Raw genomic sequence first — 11,394 nt, 5'->3', positions numbered from 1 at the left:
CTGCAGACAAAGAAAGTGAATTTGAAGGATTCTAATGTTATTTAAACAGCATGTATAAAAAGAGGTAGATTTACAGAGGTCAGAGTGGGAAAAATGGAATGCTGGTCATGAACACACAGTGAATTACCGTTTGCTATCGCTGCAAAGGACTTCCCAGAGTGCCCACGCTGATAGTTTACCACCAAAAAAATAAAATTAAAAGCTGATGTTATGGCTGATAGTTGTACCAAACCTCATTAGCTCCAATATTACAACCCTGGGAATATTATGTATTTCCAACATCATCTCCCAAACTGCATCTGGGTGGTGCATAGCAAGCACATTCAGGTTAATACAGCTTTAGCATTTAGCTTTTAGCATTTTTGATGAGTTTTTTCTAAAAATACAAATATTAGAAACGAATAAATGCAGATGTATCACTATGGGTTAAACACCTATGGTTAAAATCAGCTCCACCTTTATTAACAGTGATCTTGACCAGTTTTGTTTAAATACATTTCTTGCTGCTTAGTACATTAATTTGAGTTAAAGTGGTACTTGTACTGGAGATTTAGACCAATACCTTCACTTTTGCTCGATACTGAGTTTGTGTACTTCTACCTCTGATACAGTGTCTCACATTTTGCACATGTTGTGGCTGATTGGTGTATGTGTGTTTGGTTGTGTACCTTGCAGATGCAGCCTTGAGGTCTGTAAAGTGTGTGTGTAGAATACGGATGCTGTCATAACAGACCACGTTGACAAGGTCTATGTCAGCAAGCCTTGATCTCAACTGTCCAATCATCTGCCACCAGTCCTCTGACAACATGGTGTACAACTGGCCATCATCATGACTTAAAGGAGTGTACCAGGACAGGATGTAGTCTCTGTAGGCATAGTCAAACACTGTGGAGAGAAGAGTGAGTCAGAATATAAGTGGTAGATATTTGTAGCCATGAATAAAAATATTTTTAATGGATCATTACATAAAATTTGGAATCATCTAAATTAAAAGAAAATATACTTTGAATGTGTTTAAAGATGACATCTGTGCTGTTTTTTTGTACAAGTATTGACCAATTTCAGGTTACCGTTCCCAAATGGCTTTTGAGACTTCAAACTTTCTAAGCAAGGAGGACATCCCCGCTGTTTTCAGTGTGAATGTCGTCAGCCCCCTGAATTACCCAAGATGTACAATGCACTAGTTTCATTTCCCCAAAACACAGGTGCCGCACTGATGCAGCATTTAAAAAGTGGAACAAGCTCCCTCCATCCCTTTTCTGAACCTGTTTATCATATGCAGAATCAGGATGGGTGAAGCTTAACCCACCATGCATGGTGTGAGATGCAAAGCACAACCCTGATAGGGTTACCGGACTGATACATGCTCATACTAACACAGATACAGAACACAGACAGACAAAGCTGTTCACACTCACATTCAGACCTAATAGACCACTAGTTCACCTAATCCGATTTCGCAACTGAAAACCAAACCCCCTCAGGACTGACTACAAAATGCAAAGAGAATGTTTCCAAGTGGAATACTGGTGAGGGTTAGGGTCTTTTTGAAAGGGCAAATAATGATTGCTGACGTAATTCTGAAAAAATAATTGGTACAACCCAAAATACTAATGCAAAGTTTTAAACTCTTTGAGCCTCTATACTAAATGTAACAGTCTGAGAAGGTAATAGCCCCGTCTGAATGAAATGCACAGACATGCAATGTGTGATGAAGGGTCAGTAGAACACTTGTTTTAAAAAAAAAAAAAGTCACACAAACCTTTGAACCTTTAAATGTGAGTTATCAAGTTTCAGTTTTAACTCCTGAGCCTGTGTCTGAGCAGGTCATAAGTTTAGAATGTGTAAATAAAATCTCAACACTGGGGTTGTCAGCAAGGACAACAATTCTAAATGTAAATCCACACAGCTGAGCCATAACTTTCTGACAGCATCTTCAACACATTGGATATACTGAATAACATAATAAAAAGTATATACACATACATACTGTAAACGCCTGTTATTAAGTATCCTAAAGAGTACTGTCTGCATTAAAGATGTAATTCCACTTTGAAATTTAATTCATAATAATGCTGTAACAACTACATACTGGTGGCACTAATCCAGATTCACTCCTCTCTAAAACCTAACAAACATGAAATTCCCTCAAAATCAATAATTCCTGCCTTTTGTGTTTTAACTCAAGGAAGAGTCTTCCAGCCTTTCAACTGCGTGCAGTTCTGAGGATTTTATCATCATTGAAAAGGAGACAATTGTATTGCAAATGGCCTTTTGGTTACATGTGGTCATTACAGTAAATGTGGCAGACATTTTTTATTCCACACATGCAATCAACAAAAATCAGCTCTTTAAAAAAATAAATAAATAAATATGTTTTACAAGCGATTTTATGAATTTTCTCATCTGCTACTAAACAACAAAATAAGTATAACAGTAATCGTAATTGTATAGTACTAGAACAATGCTAAAGCATTCAGAATGCCTCAGTGAATTTACTTAGGGAAAGTGTCATTAGGCTCTTAAAGTCACTAAAGGCCTGATTCAGAAGGAATTGTATAGCTGGCCCTCATCCACACACAGATAGAAATATCTGAGCTATACAGAGCATGTAGGTCATAGATACATTTACTGGAATAAAGAATGTACAAACTTGCACTCTAAATTAGAATATTGCTCCTAAATACTGCTATTTGATCATGTTTCCATATTTTTTAGCCTCTGAATGAAAATATGTCATCTGTTAACTTATGAGACTATGACCACAAAAACCTTTTCATACCACAAGGAACGCAAGTGCAAATACACCCAGTTATCAATCCTGAAACCATCTGTTACTTTGGCACCCAGATACTAACTGTGCGTATGTGTGTGTGTTGTGTTTTACATATGCATAGTGTTCAAATGTTGTAATCCACTATAAGCAAGAGAGAATGGTGACACAGGTCACTGACAGAGAAATTGACAGAAACATCAGTCAGCAGCTTTCTCAAAAACAGAAGTTGAACATTTTTCCAACAGTATCAAAAGCATTTCAGTCCTACAGTCTTTTGGTCTTGTACTGTTACAAATCAAATGGCTAAATGTGAAATCAGGCACCAGGGGAATACCGAGTTTTGTATTACATTATACTCACAAGATTTTCTTCACACATTACTATCAGTGGGACTGGGCAAAATAAACACCTCCCTGTAACCTAATACAGTGGTTTGACATGAAATACTTCAAAAAATCAAAGGTGAATTGTTACCTTCTTTTAGAGCTTTGTCCACATTGTGCGATACTACCACCCTCCTGCTCTGATTTGACTCCTGAACTGGTACCAAAAAGCGAGCCTGAAAAACAGCACTTCACTTCAATCACAGATGGGGTAGCAGCATAACATCAGGAAATACTGGCAAAATACAGGAAGGGAAGATTAAGAGCTGCGTGTGTGTAATAAGCCTAAAATCCTTACAAACAACGCAAACCGCATTTGTCATAGGCAATACAGCATGTCAACCAAACAAATGCTTGTGACAATATTTGTGCGCCGTCAACATCAATAAGTAATCCGTAGAGAGCAGGAGCTACTGACAGGCAGCCGCTGGGCTGTGGCTGTATCTAAGGCGAGCCACCAGCCAGCTGCAAAGATACAATTGTTTTCCTTGAAGAATAAATGAGCATACATTTGTGTTATTTATGTGTGTGTTAAAGTGTATCTAAATCCAGCAGCACAACTCTGTCTCATTTATTATAGAAAAGCACAGCGATGATCCAGGGGCAGGGAAGATGAAAGAGGAGCGAAAGATGTGGAGGGGAGGAAAATAATTGAAGAGGAAAAGGTTGAAGGAGTAAAGGCGCACAGCTAGGGATGCAAAAATGAAAAACAGTCATGAATGTGTATGTTCAACACTGTTAAAGTTAAGAATAGATGTGACAGAGGTTCAATTAAATAACTGTAGCATTTGACCATTCGGAAATCCACAAATTCCAGCAACATTAGCAAATGTTTGCTACTGCCATGAGGTTATAATTAACAATGTTATGCCAATCTGATATGACAGAGACCTGTAAGTGTGCGTGTGTGTTACCAATGGCAAACTGTATATGAGTAATGCGTTTGAACTAGAAATGCCAGTATCTTACCATGAGCTTGGTGAAAAACTCCAGCTGTGCAGCTGATTGTCTTCTGTTTCTGTCAAAGCAGCTAACTTTGAGAGGACTCTTCCTTACTAGCAGAACAAAGCTCCCGGCCAGGAAGCACAGCAGGGCAAATGACACATAGATGAACAGCTTCAAAAAGAAAGAGGTGAGGGTCAGGCCCCCCCAGACCAGCTGAAACACTACTGCTGCCACCACACCCAGGCAGAAAGCTGGGATGACCCCGAAAGCGGAGGTGACAGATGAGGTGGAGGTTTCAGACATGGGCCCCTCTTCCCCTTCGGTACTGCTACTCCCTCCAGCCAGTGGTGTAGTGGTAGTTGAAGGGGTGGGCATACTGCGACCCCACCATCCATATATGAGTCACTATTAATTAGGCTGAAAATTTGGTCCGCTAACCTATATGGCAGGTCACAGCGGTAGATATACCGTCTACACTCGTGTATACCCTCGACTACAATCCTGTCTCCAAGAAGAGGCATCCCCGCTTTGACATCTCCTCAGCGACCCACGCCACTATGTTTTCCACTCTCCTAGCATCGGCTCGCCCATCGGCTACAGTAACGGAGCCCCATCAGATTCACAACACTGTAGCCCAGAAAAAAGAACAGGGCGACACACGGGTCTTGGAATAGGCGACAGGAGCCACCAGTCTCCCAGAAAGCAGAAACAGAGTCACCTGGGGTGATGGGGTGGATGGCGCAGTAATCACCGTCACCTTGGAGACAAATAGGTGGAAGGGTAGCTTAGTGATTGTTGCTAACCAACTAGGCTAGCCTAGCTAAACGAGGAAACCAATAGAAGTTGGTGTTACCCTTATTAAACAAAAACTAATGGTACAAGTAAGAACCAGTAAACAAACTCGACCTGCTTTATGAATGTGCTACAAAGATAGCGTTAACTGCACGACAGCTACCGATAAGCTAACTAACATTAGCTTTCTTGCTAAGTAACCAATTCAACATTAGCTCATGTTAGCTTAACGTTACTTACCTATTATTAGAAAGGTGTACGATTCCAACGCTATATTGTCGCTTTCCTTTTTGTAGAAAAAATGTTTCGAAAGCCTTGTAGTGTCGAATCAAATGTACCATAAAAGCAGTGACATATATGTCGGGGGCAAAATCTCCGACAGGAAAAAAACAAAAAACAAACAACTAACTGTGCTTTTCCTCCAGCGACAGCGGACTGCCGATGTCTTCGTGCATTCTGAACGGGAACGGTATCAGCCAATCAGCAGTGGTGTTAACGACGGAAGGTGCGCCTGTTATAATTATTGAGACAGTCCGAGTGGACGGGGGGATTGGAGTAAACGTTGCCGTGCATGTACTAGGGAAACACCGCCCAACAGGATAGCTGTCGGTGCTCATAAAATACTCAAATTGGAGTTCCAAGTACTGCATTTTAAACACTATTGGATTTGATGCTGTTTATAATATATACAAATGTATTCAAGATTTGTCTGACAAACTTTTAAAAATGAAAATTATAACAAAGGTATTAAACTAATTTACATTTCTAATTGTTCTATTTCAAACAATTTGTTTCATCTTAAGAAAAAAAACACACTACGTTTGTGTCCTGTTCTTTATTTTTATCATTTATTGACATTTCCTCCTGGCAATTTTTAAAAACTGTTAAGATTAAAAATTGCCAGTACTGAGTTCATGTCACTCCATGCAATACTGAATAACATTAAGAATAAGATGACATGCTACTTGTACATACAGTGTTGTTTTTCAAAGCCACTCCCATCTCTGGTTAAAACCATAATATAATGACATGATAATGGCTCTTTTCACATATTTTTGAACAATGTCTCTGCCTGTATCTGTTAGCCTAAACACATTGCCCTTTCTCCATCAAGACAGACAGCTGTGTGTGCTTATATTCTTCCTGACATTCACACCTCTTAAATGTAAGCAATAAGTATGTTGCTATGTGCTAGCTAATTGTTTACTATGTTGTTAATGTGTTTAAATTTATTAGGCCTTTCAGAGGTTCAAATGATTAAATCTTTGGTTGATCTTGGCTATATTTACTTTGCTTGGTTACTGCTTCTCTGTTCCAGCTAGATACAATCTGTTCTCGTTGGCAGATTGTATTTGACAGCAAGTCTGCGTGGGATTTAAGGATCATAAGATAAGGTTTATAGTCTGGTTTAGAATGTTTTTAAATATAAAATATGATTATTACACCAATTAACGCCACATTAATACTGTTTGCCAAGCTGTTTCTACTCCAAAGCAAAGAATCGATATGGGCTACTGTCTGTTCTGCAGAGGTGGAGTGTCATTAATGGCATTGAGGTCATCAATGGGATCTATTTTAAAGTCGATGGGTCTCAGCTTCATGATGCTAGTCTTCAGAGAGTACCACCATCCTCTCCAAGTGTACCAAACTATGCCATTATCTGTTGCTGCACTGTAGAAACCATTGGGGTAGTACAAGCCATTAAGGTGGGCTGAGTGACACCTTGGCAGAGTGAGGAGAAAAAGAAATAATGTTATTTATGAATGAACGGCTGTTTTTGCTGTATATATTTTTGATTATAGACTATGTTCATTTTATCATGCACAGGCAAACTCTCTAATCACAGAAACTCATACTTGTTGAACCACCAGCCTCCTTCGTCTTCCAGGGCACAGTTTCCTTTGTAGTTATCGTTGTCCTGGTCGTAGGTGCTGAATTTGATACCTTGGTGACTGGCCCACTCTGATACACCAACGTGATAGTCACCAGACAGAGCATCTCCAGCTGTACCAACATAGGCTCCAAAAGTAAGTCGATAGTGATCCTGCAGGGAGAGATATGAGACATTGTTGAAAATATGGATTGGATGGATATAGATATATAATTCTTAGCAGGAAGAAAAATGCTTTAATTAAATGTTTAATTATTATTTTAATCCTGCACAGAGAAAGAAGGAAACTCTACGGTAAACCCACAAAAACGAGTTGGTTAAATACATCAAATAGTTACTTTACATTAGTTACTTTCTTCAGCATTTGCCTTCTGATCCAAAAACCAACTAAACCAGCCCAATCAGTCTGAGATCAAAGTTTGTCCTATATTATAGTGGTCACTTAGCATCAACACCTTTTCATCTGCCACTTTAAAGTTCTTGTACTCAGCATACCGCTGGTTACCATCAAAGTCTTCCAGGTTGATCCTTAGAGAATAATTCCCTGGAACAGACAAAGAAAACAATAAAAGTCCAATAAGAATAAAAAAAAAAAAAAAAAAAAAACAACCAAGCTCAGCGCAACTAAAAAGCAAAAGTGTGTTTTGGCAAAAGGGAGTCATGCAGCCCAGTGTCCACACTTGATAAGAGGCCTCAATTATCATACTTCCCTTTCTTTTTCGTTTTAAGATAACCATATAGGGTGGGCTATTCAGCTGCTGCTTTCTTGTATCTCTCCATTCTGAGGGAAGCGTTGCTACAATGTTTCTGGAGCGATACCCCGTAAAGGGCTGATAACTTTAATCTCTACTCCAGAGCACAGTGGGATGCATTCAGAAAGAAATTTGCCTTACACTAAAACATGCACCAGCAAGTGTGTTCGTTGGGAGTGTGTTGTTTCATATCATAGCAAAAAATAATCCCAAAAGTCAATTTGTGTTTTTTACTGTGAAGCTTGACACATACCGAAATACAACACAGTGGTTTATACAAACCCTATTTCCAGAAAAATGGGGACACTGGGTACAATGTAAATGAAAAGAGAAGATTTGCATATTGGATTGTAAAAAGTACAAAGAGAGTATATCAGATGTTAAAATTGAGAATTTCGTGAATGTTGGCGCACGGGCGGCTTTACCCCTGTGTAATACTATAATATATGTAATGTCTCCTCTTTTTTAAGCATTCATAAGCATTTGAGAGCTGCAGAGAAGAACTACAATCAATCATGTTACATTATGACTGTGTGCTGTGCCAGGTCAAGTCACAGATTAGTAATGTGCCCCCCCACTTCAGGGGTGTGTGACTTTGTATCTGAAAGATACTGAGAGGAGACAGGTGATTTATGACAAATAGTTATATCCTTAGTCAAAATAAAAAAAAACGACAAGTGCAGCTTAACAATGTACAATATGTAGTTGTTAGAAGTGATGTTGACCTTGTGTAGTTATGTAATGCAGGTTGTCATTTCCGAGCCAAAACTCTCCTAGCTCTGCATCCATGTCTCCAAAACCCTCCTTATATTCCACCCATGACCTAGACAGACAGACAGGTGGATAGACTGGTTAACTAAATGTATTCATTAAGTATTCATTAAATAATTTCAGGATTTGACTTTATTGCTAATCAGACTGCAGCCACACTTTTTAAAAGTCTGTCTTCCATTGATCCGCCTCTGAATGACAGTCCAGCCGCCTCCTTCACTCATATCACAGAAGACTCTCGATGGAGAAGAGCTGCCATGGGGTCTGATTGTGTAGAAACCACTGGATTTTGAGCCAGAACTAAAGAGTTGAGCACAGTCTAACACACACACACACACACACACACACAAGATATATTTTGCTTAGAATAGTTTCAAAATATATTTTTTATTACTTAGGCTTAGGACCTCACTGACCTGTGTACTGGGTATCCTGGTTGGTGTCTACTCTGGCTATGTGCACATTGCCAGGTTGGTTGAGCAGTTTTAATCTGTGCAGCAGGAGCTCTTGCTTTTCAAGCTGGCCCATCAAACGCTTTTCCTTTTCCTGCAGACGAGCCACCTTCTCCTGGCAAATGTCTGACGCCTACACAGACACAAACACATTTATATTCCTTCTCTCATTCCGATATCAAAAATGGACCAAGTGCAGAGAGTGAAACATGGAGTAAAATAAATAAACACGGTAGTGTGAACTAAACCTGCATTATCTCATCTACTGACTTTTATCTTACTTAAGTTCCCTCTTCTTTTACTTTGGTCGGTTCCCTTTCAGGGGTTTTCAGCCTGTCCATCACCAGAGCAAACAAGAAGGGGCTCAGAGCTGATTGTTGATGCAGACCCACCTCCACCTTGAACTCCTCTGACACAGCTACAGCTCACCTCACATGGGTCTTACAGCTCTCATACATGTCCTGCACCACTCTAACATACTTCTCTGCCGCTTCAGACGTCCTCATACAATACCACAGCTCCTCTCTCTGCACCCTGTAATGGGTGAAGATGCTCTGCATCACTTCATCCAACTCAGTCCAGAATTTCTCCTTCTCTAACTCACATCCTATCTGTGGGGCATAACCACTAACAACATTGAATTCCTCATAAACTCCTCTTTCAGGATAACTCCTACTCCACTTCTCTTCCTATCTGACCCATGGTAGAACAATTTGAACCCTGCTCCTAAGCTTCTAGCCTTGCTACCTTTCCACCTGGTCTCCTGGACACACAGTATATCCACCTTCCTTCTCTGCATCCTGTCAATCAACTCTCTATCCTTCCCTGTCATAGTACCAACATTCAGAGTCCCTACTGTCAGTCCTACATTCTTAGCTTTCCTCTTCTCTCTCTGCCTATGAACACTCCTTCCTTCTCTCCTTCTTCGACCAACAGTAGTCCAATTTCCACCGCTACCCTGTAGGGTCGTTGTTCACCCGGGCCTCGCCCGATCTTGTATGGGAGTCATTTTCCCTGTGAAAGTCATGATTTGCATTTTTAATTTGGCTTGTGTTTTATGTCAGATGCCCTTCCTGACACAACACCTCTGCATTTATTCAGACTTGGGACTGGCACAAGAAGACACTGACGTGTCAGGGGTAGACCATTGGGTTGGGATGCAGAAGGACGCAGGGTCGAATCTCACCCCACCAGGTGTGGCCCCACCCATCCACCAAGGGGCTACCTTGGTGGTGGTCCCGAGCCCGCATAAAAATGTGAGGGTTACAGCAGGCGTAAAAAGTCACGCCAAATCAACATGCAGAACATGTTTCACTGTGGTGACCACTGAAGGGACAAGCTAAAAGCTGTTGTTCTTATATTTGGTATCAGGTACGTTATCAAAACAGATATAACACAGTGTAGATTGCTTCGAACTACTTTTCTCAAGATATCCAAACACTGTTAAACTGAGGTATCTAAGGAATAGATAAACTTGGAAATGCAATGTTGTTAAAAGTAGCACTCGTTTGTCATTTATGGTGGAAATACTTTAGTTCTGGATCTTTGGAAAGACTATTTCTCTTTGTCAGACTATACCTCACTATGTTCAAAGTGCATATCAACAAAACACATGACGATATTTATGATAACAGTCATACAGTAGAGAATTGAAAATAAACATAGCATGTGTAAAAAATATACATATGCACTCGCATAAGCTTATATGGTTTGGGAATTAGCATCTAAGCCTTTTTAAATGAAATGGTAAACAGCACAGGGTACTTGCAGTGAGAGGCTGAGAACATGCTGTGATGAGCATTAGTCCTGTGAGCAGCTGCAGTAGGCTTCCCATCCTCGTTATGTTCAGATCACGCAACACTACAGGGACCAAACAAGTCCAACAAAGAAAGACTCTTCCACTTCACAACATTCAGTTTTATCCGTTTAAGCAACAGCATGTTAGATTTTCCCCCACCTACCTGAGCCAAACAAAACTGTGGCCAAACAAAACCAGAGACCAAAGAAATGCCAGATTTTCTATGGTCATAAAATATGAAAAATATGCGGTGAGTGTCTAGAACAAAAAATATGCACATGTGCCAAAAAAAAACACTTTTAGGAAAAATGTACTTTTATGGTCTTATGTGATAGCACAGAATCAAAAAGTACTTTATTATTATTAGGCAGTGTGAAACAAAACACACATTATAATACAAGCACATGTGTTTCATTAGTAAAAACAATGCCAAAAATGCACCAGGTGTTGCTCAACATATCCAGATCTCTCTGTTGTTGTCTGTGTCCTACCATCTGTCTTGTCCTGTCTTCTGTTCTCCACTTGCCTGCTCTCTGATTTCTGCTTCCCCAAATGCTCACTTATCTAGTGAGTATTCTCTGTGAGTGTTATTAAACTGCAGGGGCATTTCAGTTAATGTTGCAAACAGCTAAATGTTGAAGGTCACCTCAGAACAACGCAGGGAAAGGCAGAACAGAACTTGAGTGAACGATGTGGCTGGTGTTGATTTTTCATAGTGAAGGAGACACATATTCTGTCTAGAAAAGACATTTTGGCAAAAATGCAATAAGAAACTTCATACGCTACCACTCACACAGTGTAGGTCTGCATTAGGTATGTAGCCAGTTGCTACTG

General features: G+C 40.0%; 2 protein-coding genes across 11 annotated transcripts in view; both read right to left on the bottom strand.

The window, feature by feature from the left end:
• The window catches only part of snx25 (sorting nexin 25), a 16,330-nt gene extending 10,964 nt beyond the window's left edge, over positions 1 to 5,366 (bottom strand). For 4 of the 10 annotated variants that reach the window (XR_010915381.1, XR_010915383.1, XR_010915382.1 and 1 more), the window contains exons 1-4: positions 5,137 to 5,366; positions 4,129 to 4,861; positions 3,251 to 3,335; positions 669 to 885 (exon numbers count right to left, since the gene is read on the bottom strand). Coding sequence is in view for 7 of the 10 variants with exons in the window: in XM_067518626.1 (XP_067374727.1) it covers positions 669 to 885; positions 3,251 to 3,335; positions 4,129 to 4,479 (653 nt within the window). In the remaining 3 variants the exon portion in view is untranslated. The remainder of the gene's footprint in view (positions 1 to 668; positions 886 to 3,250; positions 3,336 to 4,128; positions 4,862 to 5,136) is intronic. The other 6 variants (XM_067518621.1, XM_067518622.1, XM_067518623.1 and 3 more) reach the window with 3 other exon arrangements.
• A 422-nt stretch (positions 5,367 to 5,788) lies between these two features.
• fgl1 (fibrinogen-like 1) lies at positions 5,789 to 10,687 on the bottom strand. Its single transcript, XM_067518629.1, has 7 exons — positions 10,531 to 10,687; positions 8,727 to 8,895; positions 8,470 to 8,629; positions 8,265 to 8,362; positions 7,243 to 7,331; positions 6,753 to 6,940; positions 5,789 to 6,618 (listed from the first exon to the last, which is right to left on the bottom strand). The coding sequence occupies exons 1-7, from the start codon at positions 10,594 to 10,596 to the stop codon at positions 6,408 to 6,410; spliced, it is 981 nt and encodes a 326-aa protein (XP_067374730.1). The 5' UTR covers positions 10,597 to 10,687; the 3' UTR covers positions 5,789 to 6,407.
• Positions 10,688 to 11,394: the final 707 nt, after the last annotated feature.

This window comes from Channa argus, chromosome 10, assembly GCF_033026475.1.
Source record: "Channa argus isolate prfri chromosome 10, Channa argus male v1.0, whole genome shotgun sequence".
NCBI lineage: Eukaryota > Metazoa > Chordata > Actinopteri > Anabantiformes > Channidae > Channa > Channa argus.
Note: the sequence above shows the minus strand (reverse complement) of the source record. Positions and strands in the feature narration are given on the sequence as shown.

What these genes read in the sequence shown, in the direction of transcription:
- fgl1 (XM_067518629.1), bottom strand. Translation starts at nt 10,596, where the DNA reads ATGGGAAGCCTACTGCAGCTGCTCACAGGACTAATGCTCATCACAGCA. An exon ending in TTAAAGTGGCAGATGAAAAG is followed by an intron (nt 6,941 to 7,242) that starts GTGTTGATGCTA and finishes CTCTCCCTGCAG; the next exon opens with GATCACTATCGACTTACTTT. An exon ending in GGAGGCTGGTGGTTCAACAA is followed by an intron (nt 6,619 to 6,752) that starts GTATGAGTTTCT and finishes CACTCTGCCAAG; the next exon opens with GTGTCACTCAGCCCACCTTA.